Source organism: Oncorhynchus mykiss, chromosome 9, assembly GCF_013265735.2.
Source record: "Oncorhynchus mykiss isolate Arlee chromosome 9, USDA_OmykA_1.1, whole genome shotgun sequence".
In the NCBI taxonomy this organism is placed as follows: Eukaryota; Metazoa; Chordata; class Actinopteri; order Salmoniformes; family Salmonidae; genus Oncorhynchus; species Oncorhynchus mykiss.
In genome coordinates this window covers 44,454,264-44,473,163 of record NC_048573.1, presented here as the reverse complement: position 1 = coordinate 44,473,163, position 18,900 = coordinate 44,454,264, and the positions used below count along the sequence as shown (strand labels likewise).

Here is an 18,900-nt window from a genome sequence, read left to right as displayed (position 1 = left end):
AAGGGCACACTCCAACACTCAGATGTAATTTACATATGAAGCATTTGTGTTTAGTGTGTCCGCCACATCAGAGGCAGTAGGGATGACCAGGGATGTTTCTTGATAAATGTGTGAATTTAACCATTTTCCTGTCCTGTTAAACATTGAAAATGTAACGAGTACTTTTAGGTGTCAGGTAAAATGTATGGAGTAACAAGTACATTATTTTCTTTAGGAATGTAGTGGAATAAAAGTAAAAGTTGTCAAAAATATAAATACGAAAGTAAAGTACAGATACCCCAAAAAACGACGTAAGTAGTACTTTAAAGTAGTTTTACTTAAATATTTTACACCAACTGCATTCATTTGATTGGTTATTAAGGTAAGAGTTAATGTTTGGGATAGGGTTAAAACATTTTAAAAACTTGACGGTTAAGGTTAGGAATGAATTCTGACTGATTAAGATAAGGGTTAAGGTTAGGCATTAATTCCGACTGATTAAGATAAGGGTTAAGGTTAGGCATTAATTCAGACTGATTAAGATAAGGGTTAAGGTTAGGCATTAATTCAGACTGATTAAGATAAGGGTTAAGGTTAGGCATTCATTCCGACTGATTAAGATAAGGGTTAAGGTTTGGGTTAAAACAGAAAAAAATAAAAAGGAGTGGGCTAATAGGCACTCACGTTGCCCCTAGCGGACAGAATTGAAGGCATCTCCTGAAGCCCTGGGGACCTGGACAATCATCTAATACTGCAGTGGATCTGGTGTGCCCTGGCTGGTCATACTAAGACTTCACCAACAGAAAATAGAGATTCCAAGAAGCATTTGAAAGCAGCATATGACTGCCACTGATGACTATATTACACACATTGTGATGTTAGTTTTTTTAATGTTCTGTAATTGTAAATTGGAGCTTTGTAAGTTATTTGCCCAGTATTGCGAGATGGCTGTCTTTCTACATTGATAGTAATACTTCGAAGACAAACACACACACACACACCTTACATGTGACCTAGCAGCGCTCCACCCACATCTTACTCGTTAAACAGAAAGAAGTAGAATAACAGAGCAGCACAGTAGCATGCAGCTATTCAGCGATACTCTCAGCCTTCTTACAGGAGCCTTCTTACAGATTCAGCAGGGTCAAAGGTGCTCTGCAGTCGGCACAGTGAGAAACTCAAACTATTCTGTCTGGTTGATAAGCAGCCCATCTGTGTGGTGTGTCGGGATTCAAAAATAAAGCCTGGGTCCTGGGTGTGGCCCCAGACTCTGTCCAGAGGGAGGGCGAGTTTGGCTTCAGACATAGAACCTTGGGTGTGTGGTGTATTGATGAGAAATAGTATACACATTCCTTATCAGAGGCACTTACTCCATTCACTCCATTCAAAGTGAGTAAGCCCCAGAAAATCAGAATGCAGCTGGACTGGAAAAAAGGACAGCTCTCATTTGTTGATCCAGTCAACAACACGCAACTTTATAAATTCATGCATACTTTCAAAGAGGGAGTCTTTCCATACATCTCTAGCAAACACCCTCTTAGGATTTCTTTGTCAGGGGATTCCGCCTCTGTCCAAATCAGGTACTAACATGCTGTAAACTAGCCAGTAACACTCACTCATTTCCCTCAGTGCAAGATTCTCACAGAGGGAGAGCACAGACTGTGATGGCGTGAACAGGACCGTCCTCCATCAACACTACTCCTGCTGTGACTCTCACCTGTCGAACCACATGCTGTTGAGAACTATGTCCATTTGTATAACAGCATGTAAATACATGTTATGTTGCATTGCTTATTACTGTTATCAGTGGGGATTTCCATTTCCTGTGTGTTATAGGGCAGGATTCTTAAAGTGTTCTGTTCTGAGGCCCCCGTTCCAAGGCCCCCAAAATGTGTGCTCAATATTCATTCTTGATGCTGACAATATGAAATGTAACAATGTTTTAGGCCTAGTTCCTGTAAAATACTGTTTAACAGTTTGTTTGTGTGAGATGTTTTTCCTTTTCTATTGTTTTTTTCTTGTTGTTATTTTCATTCTTTGTTTTATATTTGCTTTTTCAGGGACCCCTGGGATGCATCGAACAGACACATGACATTGTCACTGTGACACACTGTGACACATTGCTGAAGCCTTCTTTAATGTATTCTTAGTACGGTAATACCTATACTATACTGGCATTAATATTTCCTTCATTGTTTTTTCTTTGAGTATTTCAGAATGATTCTTGATTCTGTCCATTCAATTAGTTTAATCCTGATGTGTGTGTTCCAATAACCATTCCCACAGTAATGTCCAATCATTTTCTTGGGCAATGTCGGCCCTTGGTGGTTACAGTAGACTACTGCAACTGAGATTGATCATAAAAAATGTTTTGATAAGCTTTATTGATGACCATTTGTGATGGCCTGTGGTTTATTTCAAAGAGAGCTCCATAAGCCACCCCCCAGTGGGCAGAGCTAGGAATGTTGCACTAGGACACATTTTAGTGAGGTGAAAAGCCTCTCATTTTACAATGGGTCCGCGTGGTTTTGTGTAGCCTAGTTATGCTAATCTATTTAATAAGTCAAACATATTTGAATAGATAACAGGGAAACAATGAGTCCCAGTTCGCAATAGTTCGCAATAGAAATACCAGATGAGGGCATCGTTTACTACTGGTTATCACCAGTGTTTGGAATGCAGTGAGTTCATTGGCAAAACAGACCATGATCATTACACAGGTGCCTTGTGCTGGTAGTAGTTGCTACTATCTTGTCTCATTGCTACAACTCCCGTACGGGCTCGGGAGAGACGAAGGCTCCCCTCTCCCGAGGGGCATGCGTCCTCCGATACACAACCCAACCAGCCGTACTGCTTCATAACACAGCGCGCATCCAACCTGGAAGCCAGCCGCACCAATGTGTCAGAGGCTACACCGTGCTTCTGGCAACCTTGGCTAGCGCGCACTGCGCCCGGCCCACCACAGGAGTCGCTGGTGAGCAATGAGACAAGGAGATCCTTACCGACCAAACCCGGACGACGCTAGGCCAATTGTGCGTCGACAGAGCCTGGGCGCAAACCCAGGGACTCTGATGGCACAGCTGGCTGCAGTACAGCTCCCTTAACCACTGCGCCACCCGGGAGGCCATGAAGACATTGTTAGATTGAATGTATGCCTTTATACTGTCTCTGTATCCCAGCAAGTCAAATAAAGATTTGTGCCAACTGAAAGTGTGACTTCTTTCCCCATTGATTTCCTAAGGTATTTAGTCAGTCATTCCATACCAAGGCTAGATGAGGCTGAATGGCAACTGATTCATCTCATTGGTACATGACTGTTCAGTCTGTTGAATATTTAATCAATGGATGTCTTGGCTGAATACGATTTTTTTTTTTTTTACTAATGATTTAAAAGACGTTATTATGAGCACAAGGATACACAGTTGTACTCAACAATGCTTTACACACCACGGCTACTTACAGTATATAACTCTGGTGAGGTACAGTAGACTACACAGCCCATGATGTGAATATCAAAGAGTTCCATTGTGTACAAAGAATGATAGACAGGCATGTCGGTGACAGAGACACAGAGAACGTGGGTGAGAGACACAGAGAAGAGCATCTTCCACTCAACTTCAACAACTTCAAACAGCAGGTAGGTACTGTGTTTTCTCATGAGGACAATATAACATTTGAATAGGCTGTTCAATGAGAAAAACATGTTCATTCGATTTTTCAGTTTCACCACCTGATGGATTGTATTTGTCACGTCCCAGCTTGTGTACTGTGTAGCATACATTGTGAACTTGCTGTTTGAATATTTCACCCACTGTAAAGGTTTATTGTAGATAATAACCAAGCCAACAAAAAAAACGCTAGTACACAATTTATGCAGATAAAAGAATCCCCAACATTATACAAGTATGGATCGACAATGTCACGGTGCAAATATGCATAGGCCTGTGCTAAAAGATACCCTCAATGTAATTAGAACCATATTCATTTATTTAAAACTTTTCTTCAACAATGTGTTTTATCGATGACTCCTCTATTTGGTTAGACATTGAGACTTCTCTTCCAAAATACCCCTTACAGGATCTTTTATTTTTCAGAAGTTTCAAGTCTGTAGAAGATCACTGCAATAATCCTGTTACACTTAACACACTCAAAGTATGGAGGTTAGTTCAACGCTTCCTGGGAAGGTCCAAACTAACCTCTGCTCTTACCCCAATTCTTAACAACCCAGATTTTGGTCCAGGATTGCTGGATGCTGGCTTTCACTTTTGGCTCACTAAATGACTTATTTGCTGATAAGATTTTATTGTCATTTGAGCAGCTGTCAACACACAGAGGGTGAAACAAGTGTGGGTGAAAGAATTGTCTGTTACTATTGACGAAGAGATGTGGGAGGACATTTGGAGATATGCAAAAACAATATCTATATGTAATTGTACTAGAGCAATCAAATTAAGAATAATACACAGATTGCATATATCCCAGATCGCAGACATGCTTTTAGCCCCACTTCCTCTTCTCCTCAGTGTCTTAAATGCAAAACTGATACAGGCACACATTGTTTATGGTCATGTACCAAAATACAAAGATACAATTGTCTGGTGTTCTGCAAGAAATTGAAAAGATCCCAGGGGTTGATCTAGAATTGGACCCAGTTTCTTTACTGTTGGGTCTCCCTAGTAGGCATGTTACTTCTGTGGGTAAAAGGAGGCTTTACAACATCCTTACCTTCGCAGCGAGGAAAAACATCCTTTTACAGTGGATTAGTGATAAGGTTCCTTCTATTAAAGATTGGCATAAGATACTATTTGAATGGGTGCCTCTGGAATATCTGACGTACATTGCATTCTAAAACAGACCAGTTCTACAAAGTATGGGAACCTTATCTAAATTACCTAGAACCTGAGGTATCAGCTATTATGCTGCAAGGATTCTCTTAGAATGGTGGGGATCTATGTATTTCAGAATTACACTGTACGTTCCATGTGTGGAACCTAACTTCTTGGTTTAAACTGAGCTTTTTTGTTTCATTTCTGTTTGTAAATTTGTTTAAAATGTATGTATTGAGAGACGCAATGATGGGGATGGGGTGAGAGAAGCGCCGAGCGCGAAGAGGAAAATGGTGTAAGTATTTATGTGTGTGTATCTGTGTGTGTATGTGTATGTATGTATATGTGTACGTATGTGTATATGTGTATACATATATACGCAGGTATGTGTAAGTGAGTACTGTTTTGTTTTGTCTCTGTTGTTGTATCTCTTAATATGGGTGAAAATTGTGAAATTCCAATAAAAATACTGTTACAAAACAATGTGTTTTATAAGGAGGCACTTATTTAACTAGAGTTCAGTAAATGTAGCAACGTGTACCTCCTTGTAAGTCACCTCCTTATAACGTACAGTGTTGAAGAAAAGTTGTCCACTGTATTCTTTTGCACAGATCTGTGCTATTTTGCAACATAAAAAAGGTTGCCTTGTATGTGATGCAAATTCAAATTCTAAATCTGAGTCACCTCAATTTGCATCACATACAAGAAAAGGCATGACTTTTGATCAGGTCAGACTGATGGCGTATCTCGTCAACGTACAGCACACAGTGGATACCTGAACATCATACAGCATGTGTTGTATATTCATGCACCGTCTGTTCTTATTGTCTCTTTACAGACAAAAGACAGGGGGTTGAATGAAACGTCCACTGCTAACCATGCAGTGGAGTCTATCCCTCTTCCCTTTACTGGGTAAGTGACGTATTAATAACTATACAGACGTGTACTGTATGCATACATACCTATTATTGGCATAACAGCAACCATTGTTGCTTCCCTTATTCTTTTTTCATATTTCCCTACCTTCTCCCCTCCACCACTACTTCTGTCGAAATAATTGGTCATGTCACCACTGTTTGACTGTAGTGCCATAGCAAGACGTTCTGTTACAGACGTAACATTACATACGTATGATTGTAATACTTGAAAATTATTACTCATCCACGGGAGTTGTGTTATTACCGCAGATGGGCTTTGTCCTTACTGGTAACTCCAGTCTTTGTTAGAATTGTTAGAATGTTTTTTCAAATGTACATCACTATTTTGAGGAATATTCTAACCCTAATAGATTCTTCTACCTTTTTTTTTATATTACCTTACATATAGGTTGTCGTCGGAAGTACTGATATTTGAAAATTGACCTTAACATCTATAATTCAATTATTGTAAAATGATTAGTAAAGCCTCTTGGATTCAATGATGTCGCTCCCAGTGCAAGTAGGGATTCCAGTCGTTAGATGATCAATTTGCAAAAAAAGAGTTGCTTATACTTATAAAATACTTCTCAAATGTACTCACTATTTCATGCCATGTCAGAATACAATTGCGTTCAAAGGGTAAACATTTTATTTTTGCTAAGCATTTGCTCATATAAAGTCATGTAAAGTGAAGCAAATTAAGGATTGTATGTAGATGAGATTTCCTGCATTTGAAGTTCAAATGTTTAATAATTGTTCCCTTGTCCAAAAAGAATAACTGCAAACCCTTGTCCTCGGTTTCAAACACATCCACCCCTTTCCCTTCCACTCAACCACCTATCTCCCCCATTATCTTCTCTCTTCTCCACTCTTTCTCCTTCTCAAGAGGTGGACGTACATGACACTCCCTCAAGTAACGTGCATGAACAAGCTATTAGGTCATCTACTTGCAAAGGAGTTGCTTATACTTATCAAATACTTATCAAGTACTCTTCACTATTTCATGTCATGTCAGAATATGACACTTCACAAGGGCAGAAATGTGAGTTTTGCTTCCACACCAACAGCATTTGATTTATTTCTCTCTTACAGGACACTGTTCATCCACATCATGCCGTCCTGATAATGAGAATCACTTTGTTAACGACCCTCAGACCTGGACTGACCCACAGAGCTACTGCAGGAAGAAGTACACTGACCTGGCAACCATTGACAACATGGATAAAATGAATAGACTGATTAACGCTGTAGACAGTAGATATAATGAATTAGCCAGGATAGGGCTAGAGAAGGGAGAATGTTAGACATGGCATTGGTCACTAGCAGATAGTGAGTTTATTGAGAAGGAGACTCACTGGAAACCAGGAGAACCAAATGATCTGGGAAGTAATGCGTGTTGATGGAAAAAACTGGTAAATGGACTGATGACACAAGTAGTCCAATACATTTATTTACATGCTATAATAGTAAGCCCCTGAGCAGACAATAATACAATAATACATGGTCAAACATTTTTTAAGTCTGGAAATATGAAACTGTAAAAGTCAAACTTGACAATTATGCTTAAATTTAAGTTACAGGACTGAAACATTTCAATGAGCCATTCCATTTGATTAGGGAGAATAAGACATGGAAAGATGCTCAGTGTCACACTGATCTGTTTCACCTATCTTGTGCTTGTCTCCACCCCCCTCCAGATGTCGCCCATCTTCCCCATTATCTCCAGTGCATTTATACCTGTGTTCTCTGTTTGTCTGTTGCCAGTTCGCCTTATCTCGTCAAGCCTACCAGCGTGTCTTCTACCTGCCTATTGCCTGTCCCTTGCAATTGATTAAATATCAGAAACTCGAACCATCTGCCTCCTGTGTCTCCACCTGTGTCGTTATACTCAGAGCTACTGTAGGGAGAAACACATAGACCTTGCCAGTGTGAGGAACCAGAATGAGAGCCTGAAGATACAGAATCTAGTGCCAGAAGACAGGGGTGTGTGGATTGGCCTGTTCAGAGACTCTCGGAAGTGGTGGGGTAAGTTTTCATTCAGATACTGGAATGAGAGACAGCCCAATAACAACAAAGGGATTCAGAGCTGGGTGGTGGCCAGGGCCAAGAGGGCCTCCACTTCTCATGTGTGGCTGGGCCTGCCCCACACCTGCACAGTGGACCTCTGCTTCTGGGTCAGTAGAGAGGGCACCGGCTACCACAACTGGGATCCGGGGACATGGGTTCCGCAGGGAGGACTGTGGGAGAACCGGTGCGGACCAGTCTGGAAGAGATCACCAGTGGTGGTGATTAACTCATTAACTTCATTTAACAACAACAACAACAACAACAAGGTCCTAGAAAAACGGGGAAACTCACCTCATCCACTACCGTAGCGCTCTCCTTCCAACCCCTCTCTGTCTTTTATCTTCCTATGTGAGTGTTTGGAAATAAGTACCTTTGTTGTGTTGTTTAAAAACAAACTACTCCTGCAAACGACAACAACAGAGATTTGAATTTTATTTAGAATTTTACAATTAGGGATAATAACTTCAGAAGTAGCTGCTGTCATAAATGTATTCACATTTGAATAGTCGTCAATCATAATATGATAAACCTGTACCCAGATTATCGAGGGTACAGATTATATAAGGCAATGCGCAATGAGCACGTAGTCAGAACCATGGAGAAATAACTAAGCCTAGCTACACTTTTGTCTTTAGAATAGTGGGACAGTAACAAAATCACATCAATCATGTAAGATCAGGTAGACATCCACGTCAATTCGATATTGATTTCTGTAGTCAAGTGCAAGGAACGGAATGCTATTTGCCTATTAAGCTACAGTTCACCTAATCATCGGATATAGAATAGCCTACTTTTGCTTTCAGATGTCTAAACACAAACAATGGACTATTTCTGTGATGGTAGGCTATGGATTTATGGATTTATTTTTAATTTATTTAACCTTTATTTAACTAGGCAAGCCAGTTAAGAACAAATTCTTATTTACAATGACGGCCTGCGGGACGGGGGCAAAACACACATCAAGACAAGAGAGTCAACACTACATAATTTATTTTATTAGACTGTTTAAAAATTACAGACAAAATGCATCATTGGCTGTTCTAGGGTTTAACGAAATAATATATCATATTATATACACATTTTGCCATGTTTAATGGTGTTAAAGAATGCTTTTCTTTGTTTTTTGATACATAATTGTTTAAATTCTTATCATTCTTTTTTTAATCTGCAAGAACAGGGAATTAGGTGCATGGGCCATGGGGCGGTCGTTCGTTTCGGAGTATACCACAAATCATGAGGTCAGTGATCTTCAGGTCAGATGTTACGGGGAGTGAATGAGGACCCAAAAGCGAATTAACTTAAACAGAGCTTCTTTAATAACCAAACATAGGTAGGCTCAGATAGACCGGCAGATTCCGACAGGACAGGACAAGGTTACAGCAAACATGACGATAGTCTGGTTCAGGCATGAAACACAACAAACAAGAATCCGACAAAGACAGGAGCAGAAACAGAGAGAGATATAGGGACCTAATCAGAGGGAAAAAGGGAACAGGTGGGAAAAGGGGTGGATGAGGTAGTCAGAGGAGACAAGGAACAGCTGGGGGAAAGCGGGGGAGAAAAGGTAACCTAATACGACCAGCAGAGGGAGACAGGGTGAAAGGAAAGGACAGAGACACAACATGACAATACATGACAGTACCCCCCCACTCACCGAGCGCCTCCTGGCGCACTCGAGGAGGAAACCTGGCGGCAACGGAGGAAATCCTCGATCAGCGCACGGTCCAGCACGTCCCGAGAGGGAACCCAACTCCTCTCCTCAGGACCGTACCCCTCCCAATCTACGAGGTACTGGTGACCACGGCCCCGAGGACGCATGTCCAAAATCCTGCGGACCCTGTAGATGGGTGCGCCCTCGACAAGGATGGGGGGGGGGGGGGGGAAGACGAGCGGGGGCGCGAAGAACGGGCTTGATACAGGAGACATGGAAGACCGGGTGGACGCGACGAAGGTATCGCGGAAGAAGAAGTCGAACTGCGACAGGATTAATGACCCGAGAAATACGGAACGGACCAATGAACCGCGGGGTCAACTTGCGAGAAGCCGTCTTAAGGGGAAGGTTCTGAGTGGAGAGCCAAACTCTCTGACCGCGACAATATCTAGGACTCTTAGTTCTACGCTTATTAGCAGCCCTCACAGTCTGCGTCCTATAACGGCAAAGTGCAGACCTGACCCTCTTCCAGGTGCGCTCGCAACATTGGACAAAAGCCTGAGCGGAGGGGACGCTGGACTCGGCGAACTGAGATGAGAACAGCGGAGGCTGGTACCCGAGGCTACTCTGAAAAGGAGATAGCCCGGTCGCAGACGAAGGAAGCGAGTTGTGGGCGTATTCTGCCCAGGGGAGCTGTTCTGACCAAGACGCAGGGTTGCGAAAAGAAAGACTGCGTAAGATGCGACCAATAGTCTGATTGGCCCGTTCTGCTTGACCGTTAGACTGGGGGTGAAAGCCGGAAGAGAGACTGACGGAAGCCCCAATCAAACGGCAAAACTCCCTCCAAAATTGAGACGTGAATTGCGGACCTCTGTCCGAAACGACGTCTGACGGAAGGCCATGAATTCTGAAAACATTCTCGATGATGATTTGTGCCGTCTCTTTAGCAGAAGGAAGCTTAGCAAGGGGAATGAAATGAGCCGCCTTAGAGAACCTATCGACAACCTTAAGAATAACAGTCTTCCCCGCTGACGAAGGCAGTCCGGTGACAAAATCTAAGGCGATGTGAGACCACGGTCGAGAGGGAATGGGAAGCGGCCTGAGACGGCCGGCAGGAGGAGAGTTACCGGACTTAGTCTGCGCGCAGACCGAACAAGCAGCCACGAAACGACGCGTGTCATGCTCCCGGGTGGGCCACCAAAAACGCTGGCGAATGGAAGCAAGCGTACCCCGAACGCCAGGGTGGCCGGCTAACTTGGCAGAGTGAGCCCACTGAAGAACGGCCAGACGAGTAGGAACGGGAACGAAAAGAAGGTTCCTAGGACAAGCGCGCGGCGACGGAGTGTGAGTGAGCGCTTGCTTTACCTGCCTCTCAATTCCCCAGACAGTCAACCCGACAACACGCCCCTCAGGGAGAATCCCCTCGGGGTCAGTGGAGGCTACTGAAGAACTGAAGAGACGAGATAAAGCATCAGGCTTGGTGTTCTTAGAGCCCGGACGATAAGAAATCACGAACTCGAAACGAGCGAAAAACAGCGCCCAACGCGCCTGACGCGCATTAAGTCGTTTGGCAGAACGGATGTACTCAAGGTTCCTATGGTCAGTCCAAACGACAAAAGGAACGGTCGCCCCCTCCAACCACTGTCGCCATTCGCCTAGGGCTAACCGGATGGCGAGCAGTTCGCGGTTTCCCACATCATAGTTACGTTCCGACGGCGACAGGCGATGAGAAAAATACGCGCATGGGTGGACCTTGTCGTCAGAGAGGGAGCGCTGAGAAAGAATGGCTCCCACGCCCACCTCTGACGCGTCAACCTCGACAACGAACTGTCTAGAGACGTCAGGTGTAACAAGGATAGGAGCGGATGTAAAACGATTCTTGAGGAGATCAAAAGCTCCCTGGGCGGAAACGGACCACTTAAAGCACGTCTTGACAGAAGTAAGGGCTGTGAGAGGAGCTGCCACCTGACCGAAATTACGGATGAAACGACGATAGAAGTTCGCGAAGCCGAGAAAGCGCTGCAGCTCGATGCGTGACTTAGGGGCGGGCCAATCAATGACAGCTTGGACCTTAGCGGGATCCATCTTAATGCCTTCAGCGGAAATAACAGAACCGAGAAATGTGACGGAGGAGGCATGAAAAGTGCACTTCTCAGCCTTCACAAAAATACAATTCTCTAAAAGGCGCTGGAGGACACGTCGAACGTGCTGAAGATGAATCTGGAGTGACGGTGAAAAAATCAGGATATCGTCAAGGTAAACGAAAACAAAGATGTTCAGCATGTCTCTCAGGACATCATTGACTAATGCCTGAAAGACAGCTGGAGCGTTAGCGAGGCCGAAAGGAAGAACCCGGTATTCAAAGTGCCCTAACGGAGTGTTAAACGCCGTCTTCCACTCGTCCCCCTCCCTGATGCGCACGAGATGGTAAGCGTTACGAAGGTCCAACTTAGTGAAAAACCTGGCTCCCTGCAGGATCTCGAAGGCTGAAGACATAAGAGGAAGCGGATAACGATTCTTCACTGTTATGTCATTCAGCCCTCGATAATCTATGCAGGGGCGCAGAGACCCGTCCTTCTTCTTGACAAAAAAAAACCCCGCTCCGGCGGGAGAGGAGGAGGGGACTATGGTACCGGCGTCAAGAGCTACAGACAAATAATCCTCGAGAGCCTTACGTTCGGGAGCCGACAGAGAGTATAGTCTACCCCGGGGGGGAGTGGTTCCCGGAAGGAGATCAATACTACAATCATACGACCGGTGTGGAGGAAGAGAGGTGGCCCTGGACCGACTGAACACCGTGCGCAGATCGTGATATTCCTCCGGCACCCCTGTCAAATCACCAGGCTCCTCCTGTGAAGAAGAGACAGAGGAAACAGGAGGGATAGCAGACATTAAACATTTCACATGACAAGAGACGTTCCAGGAGAGGATAGAATTACTAGACCAATTAATGGAAGGATTATGACAAACTAGCCAGGGATGGCCCAAAACAACAGGTGTAAAAGGTGAACGAAAAATTAAAAAAGAAATGGTTTCGCTATGATTACCAGAAACAGTGAGGGTTAAAGGTAGCGTCTCACGCTGAATCCTGGGGAGAGGACTACCATCCAGGGCGAACAAGGCCGTGGACTCCCTTAACTGTCTGAGAGGAATGTCATGTTCCCGAGCCCAGGTCTCGTCCATAAAACAGCCCTCCGCCCCAGAGTCTATTAAGGCACTGCAGGAAGCTGACGAACCGGTCCAGCGTAGATGGACCGACAAGGTAGTGCAGGATCTTGAAGGAGAGACAGGAGTAGTAGCGCTCACCAGTAGCCCTCCGCTTACTGATGAGCTCTGGCTCCGGAGATTCGAAAGCCCTGGAAGTGGCCGGTGGATCGAGGCGGAGATGGTGAACCTGTTCTGTGAGGTTGGAGACTTGGGTGGCCAGGGTCTCAACGGCATGTCGAGCAGCAGACAATTCCTGCTCGTGTCTGCCTAGCATCGCTCCCTGGATCCCGACGGCTGAGTGGAGAGGATCCGAAGTCGCTGGGTCCATTCTTGGTCGGATTCTTCTGTTACGGGGAGTGAATGAGGACCCAAAAGCGAATTAACTTAAACAGAGCTTCTTTAATAACCAAACATAGGTAGGCTCAGATAGACCGGCAGATTCCGACAGGACAGGACAAGGTTACAGCAAACATGACGATAGTCTGGTTCAGGCATGAAACACAACAAACAAGAATCCGACAAAGACAGGAGCAGAAACAGAGAGAGATATAGGGACCTAATCAGAGGGAAAAAGGGAACAGGTGGGAAAAGGGGTGGATGAGGTAGTCAGAGGAGACAAGGAACAGCTGGGGGAAAGCGGGGGAGAAAAGGTAACCTAATACGACCAGCAGAGGGAGACAGGGTGAAAGGAAAGGACAGAGACACAACATGACAATACATGACATCAGAGCTCTAGAAAGAGGCCCGAGGTCCCAACTTGCAATTCAGAGTTGGATGACCGTTCAAAATGTATTTTCCCATTCGGAGGTAGTTTTTTTCAGAGTTCCCAGTTGACTTGAACTCACAGAAGTCTGAGATTTCCCCGTTCAAGTTTCCAGTTGTTTTGAATGTGATAGAAGTCATGCTGGATTGACAGCATGGCCAATGTTGAATGTTTATCCTTTTAAGGTTGGAAAAGAGACCCTTAAACCCAGACTTGGACCTCACACCCACTCCACTGAATAGCAGGCTAGTGATTGCTTTGCAATGCTTGCAGTTAGCCACTGATTCCTTCTATACCCCTTATTGTTTATGTCCAATGGTAGATGAGCACCGATATGTTTTATAATTTTATAATTTCTCTTCATTATTTTTCTTCATATGACAAGGTTTGAAAATGATTTGGCAGTAGATTTTTGGCTTGATTCATGTTGATGACAGCTAGCTTGCTAGCTAAGATTTTGAAAGTATGATGTTGATATGATCAGTCCAATCAAAGCTACAGTAGATATAACATGATTTGACATAATTCTATCTGTGGCCAATGAACTTGAGACTTCTTGGATGGGCACTTCGAATGTAACTATATGCAGCACCTAAGGGGCAGCACCTTCCGAGTGCTCCCCGTAGATTTTGCAGTGACGTCCCCATGAGTGACAGAACACTGAGCCAATCACGGCGCAACTAGAGAACATTACCAACCGCTACACTCCGTATTTTCCGCTGGCTGCCCCACCTGCATTTTGAGCTGCCTTACTGAAGAAGGCAAAAAAGAGACCATGTTTGTATGCGGCTTTACTAACTCAATGATACATTTTTTTTTACATTGTTTGTGAACTAATATGTAATTTTGCGCGGACTGATTGAGCGTTTATGCGGTGAAATAGAACTAGGACTGCCTTTATTCTCCTTCTTTCGTGAACGCTACAAGGTAAAATTGAGCCAAGCAACCCGCATAGCAACATACACTTTGGTTCATTGTGAAATCCTGTCAGAATGTTCTAGCAACAGCCTGAGCAACAGAAGCTAGAACTCATCGAATCCCATTGTGATGAAGATGCTGACACAATTTGGCCAGGAGACACTATTTGGCATGACATGCCCCCTGATAAAACCAGCCAGAGGACACAGGTACATCACGGTAATAGTAGATTATGCCACCCGATATCCCGAGGCCATATCGCCCGGGAGCTGTTCCACCTCTTCAGCTGGGTGGGCATCCCGAACGAGATCCTGACCGACCAAGGTACCGAGTTCAAGTTCCGACTAATGAAAGATTTGTGTGCTCTCCTACAGATAAAGCAGATCCGGACCGCCGTCTTTCATCCGCAGACCGATGGGCTCATCGAACAGTTCAATAAGACGCTCAAACAAATTCTGCGGAAGGTCATCAAGCGGGATGGGAAAAACTGGGACCAGCTACTGCCCCACCTAATGTTCTCGATCCGAGAAGTGCCACAAGGCTCCACTGGGTTTTCCCCTTTTGAAATCCTCTACGAGAGGAGACCACGCGGCCTACTGGATCTCGCCAAGGAGGTGTGGGAAGTCCAACAGCGTGGTGGAACACGTAGAGACAATGAGGAAGTGGATGACAGCCATATGGCCAGTGGTAAGGGAACATATGGAGAAGGCCCAGCCAAGGTCTACAATTGTGGTACCTAGCACCGAGAGTTCCATGTGGGTGACAAGGTGCTGGTTTTAATTACAACCGCAAAAAGTAAGTTTCTGGCAACATGGCATGGGCCATACGAGGTGACAGAGAGGCTGGGACCTGTAAATTACAGAGGACGGCACCCGAGGAGACGGAGTCCCACAGTGCATGGTGCAGCCCCATCATGTTGTTGCCCAAACCGGATGGTAGTCTGCGTTTCTGCAATAATTCCGGGGGGTGAACGTCATCAGTATGTTCGACGCCTACCCTATGCCGAGGGTGGACGAGCTCATCGACCGGTTGGGAAAGGCCCGGTACATCAGCACCCTGGACCTGACCAAAGGATATTGGCAGGTACCCTTGGTAGCCTCCTCTCGGGAGAAGACGGCATTCTCAACAGTTTATACCAATACCGGGTCCTCCCGTTCGGTCTTCGTGGAGCCGCGCCCAAGTTCCAGCGCCTGATGGACCGAGTCCACTGACCCCACCAACAGTAAGCAGCAGTCTATTTGGATGACATCATCATCCACAGCCAAGGTTGGGAAGAGCACCTGATGTGTCTCCAGGCAGTGCTGGACGTGCTCAGGCAAGCCTGGTTCACAGGGAATGCCAGGGGGGACTCCTCGAGGCCTTGTGACAGATTGAGTCTACATCACGTGGCGGTGGCTCCCTCTGCTGGACGTGACAGGTCTCGATGGGTCCTCCAGCCATGACTAATTGGGGCTGATTTTGGCTGGTGAGTAAATCAAGGGGCTGATTGCTCACTGGCCGTATGGGCCCATAAAGCTGACAGGAGGGCAGCACATGGGAGGGTTGGAGGTAATGAGAGGTTTCTACCAGATAGACGTCCTCACCGTCTTCTAGAACTGAGGGGCTCGGTGGTCCACCCCAGAGGAGACAGCATTCCCAGAAGAGGTCTCCTGGAGGAAACCTGTTTATTTTCCTTTGTTTTAAATAAACACCCTTGAAACAGAGGTATCACACTTGTCTGATCTGTGTTAACGTCTAACCCCCTGGTCTGCCACACTACATATATATATTTTTATTTTTTGCTAATACAGGTGGGGCTCTGCCCTAATACAGGTGGGGCTCTGCCCTAATACATACGTATATTTATGTGGGTAGACCTACAATTTATCTTACAGTAGTCAATCGATTTGCCTCGGGCTGGAACGCACCCAAACACATTTCTGCGCAAAGGCTTCGCAAGTTGATGGTGGCGAAAAATTCTACACTTGTCTATCCAAAACAGACCCTCTGTTGACGGAAAACTAGCCAGCAGTTAGCCAGCAAGCTAGCTAGGTAAGCAATTATTTGTTTTGCTTGTGCTATACATAGCCAAAACACCAAAATAAAAGCGTAAGTAAGATGTGTAAGGTTTGTTGTGCTCTCATTCGTGCTGTCCTTCCACTTCAACCCGGCGCGTTAGCTTAGCATGTCTTTTCTAGCAGCTAGCTAGCTACTGTACAGTATCTAACTTGCTAGCTAACGACGTTTGTCCAGCTTGCAAAGCTATTGCATTGTCAATTTAATTCAAATACTTAGCAGTTTGGTATGTTGCAAATATTTTCAATAAATTACCTAGCCAAATAGCAGCTAGCGTTTGCATTTTGAGCTAACGGTAGGTAACATTAGCTAGTTCACTTTAGTAGTAGCTGTGTAGCTAGCTACCCATATGAAACCTGGCAAATGGAACCAACTTGACATGCTTTAGTTAGCGCGGTAGATGTCTAGCTCTGGCCTAGTTATCTAGACTAAACTAAACTCTGCGATTTACGATGAGGTTGAGCGGCGATTGTACATCGTGGAATTGATTTTAATCGGCAAGTTAGACAGTAAACTGACAATTGCAAGCTGCATGGTGGGTTATATAGACGACATCTGTTTGTGTATCTAGCTAGCTAGCTTGCTAAATTATTCTGCTATCTACAGGTCTGGCTCCCCAATGGTTATCATGTCTGGCACAGCCACGGTGCTGCAACAATTTGTCAGTGGCCTGAAGAGTCGAAATGAAGACACAAGAGCAAAATCTGCGAAAGATCTCCAGCACTATGTGACGACAGAGCTCAGAGAGGTACGACTAGCTAGCTCCAGTCTGTACTGTAGCTGCAACACTTGCATTATAATGCAACACTTTTACCAACTATCCTTATTTAACTACACACTCTGGAATGTTTTATGTTTCGTACAACATTGTCACGAGCTATGTATGACCTGTTATGAGTTACATGCAGTCAGTGGGGTTTAATCTGATTGTGATGTGTACCTGCATTCTGTCCTAAGTTGAGCCAAGATGAAGCCACTACTTTCTACGATGAATTGAATCATCACATTTTTGAGCTGGTTTCCAGCTCTGATGTGAATGAGAAAAAAGGAGGGATTCTTGCTATAGGTAAGTCAGATGATTTGCCTCAATGATGACACAACTTGTCACAAATGAATTGCAAGGTCTAGGACACTCAATAAAGTTTTGTTCAATTTGTTGGGAGTTTACTTTACTACTCCTGTCTACACACAAGTGAAGCTGACACAATCCATGTCACTGACTCGTTTATTTGCTCCAGTGAGTCTGATTGGAGTAGAAGGAGGCAATGCCACCCGAATCAGCCGCTTCGCCAACTACCTCCGCAACCTGCTGCCCTCCAGTGACTCGGTGGTCATGGAGATGGCCTCCAAGGCCATGGGCCACCTGTCCATGGCAGGGGACACCTTCACTGCAGAGTATGTGGAGTTTGAGGTGAAGAGGGCACTGGAGTGGCTGGGCGCCGACAGGAACGAGGGCAGGCGCCATGCTGCGGTTAGTGTGACTCACACAGCTAGCCTGCTGTTTGTTTTGTCAACCACTATAGGATAAAACTGCAGGTGGTTGCATTTTCTGCCAATGTGGGCTAAAGCACTTATCGGGACAAGCCCACAGCCCTGCTCTGCTTTAGGAGCTGACTTAGTGGTTTCTAGCTAAACTACACTTTTCACCATCCCTAATAACTATTCATGATGGTGAAAGGGGTAGTAATAACACTGTTAGTAATTTTTTGTTGTTGTTGCTTTCCTTTCGGTTAAAAAGCTTTTAATTTCATATGTAAACCAGCACAAGATGAGGACTATGAGTTTGAAAATGTCTTCTTTTATATTCTTACTTTACAGGTTCTTGTCCTAAGGGAGTTGGCCGTCAGCGCACCCACCTTTTTCTTCCAGCAAGTCCAGCCCTTTTTCGACAACATCTTCTATGCGGTGTGGGACCAGAAGCAGGCCATCCGCGAAGGGGCCGTGGCCGCTCTCAGGGCCTGCCTCATCCTCACTACCCAACGAGAGACCAAGGAGATGCAGAAACCACAGTGGTACAAAGTAGGTCCCTCACAATCAATATCTAATTCGTTTAGCATTTTCTAAAACCATGGTGGTACAAAGTACGTCACTCACAATCAACATTTGATTGATCATGAGCCATCATTTTAACATATTTCAACCAGTTGCAATGAAAGCACTCACTATTTGTTTTATGTGTGTCCTTCACCACAGCAAACTTTTGACGAGGCTGAGAAAGGCTTCGATGAGACCTTATCCAAAGAGAAGGGTATGAACCGTGACGATAGGGTCCATGGCGCCCTCCTCATCCTCAACGAGCTGGTCCGCATCAGCAGCATGGAAGGAGAGGTCAGCCCCTCCCTGAACCATAAAGCACCACCACTACAGGTCACAGAGGACCACAACTTTGTCCAGTGCTTCCCATGGCCAAAAGAATGTGCAACTCATAGACCCTAACCCTTTGGTCACAGAAGTGGATGGGTGTAAGTAATATGGTGATGGCTTCACTCCATCGGGCTCAATAGAGCTTCTGCCATG

The 18,900-nt window shown here is 44.9% G+C and overlaps 1 protein-coding gene across 3 annotated transcripts in view; it reads left to right on the top strand.

Annotated features, from left to right (window-relative positions):
• The first annotated feature begins 16,204 nt into the window (after window positions 1-16,204).
• mtor (mechanistic target of rapamycin kinase) overlaps window positions 16,205-18,900 on the top strand; it is a 123,475-nt gene continuing 120,779 nt past the window's right edge. For 2 of the 3 annotated variants that reach the window (XM_021615845.2, XM_021615843.2), the window contains exons 1-6: window positions 16,205-16,359; window positions 16,990-17,131; window positions 17,341-17,449; window positions 17,622-17,854; window positions 18,202-18,402; window positions 18,577-18,711. In XM_021615845.2, coding sequence (XP_021471520.1) covers window positions 17,003-17,131; window positions 17,341-17,449; window positions 17,622-17,854; window positions 18,202-18,402; window positions 18,577-18,711 — 807 coding nt within the window. In that variant the 5' untranslated portion in view covers window positions 16,205-16,359; window positions 16,990-17,002. Of the gene's footprint in view, window positions 16,360-16,899; window positions 16,919-16,989; window positions 17,132-17,340; window positions 17,450-17,621; window positions 17,855-18,201; window positions 18,403-18,576; window positions 18,712-18,900 lie in introns of those variants that run through there. The other variant, XM_036988105.1, reaches the window with a different exon arrangement.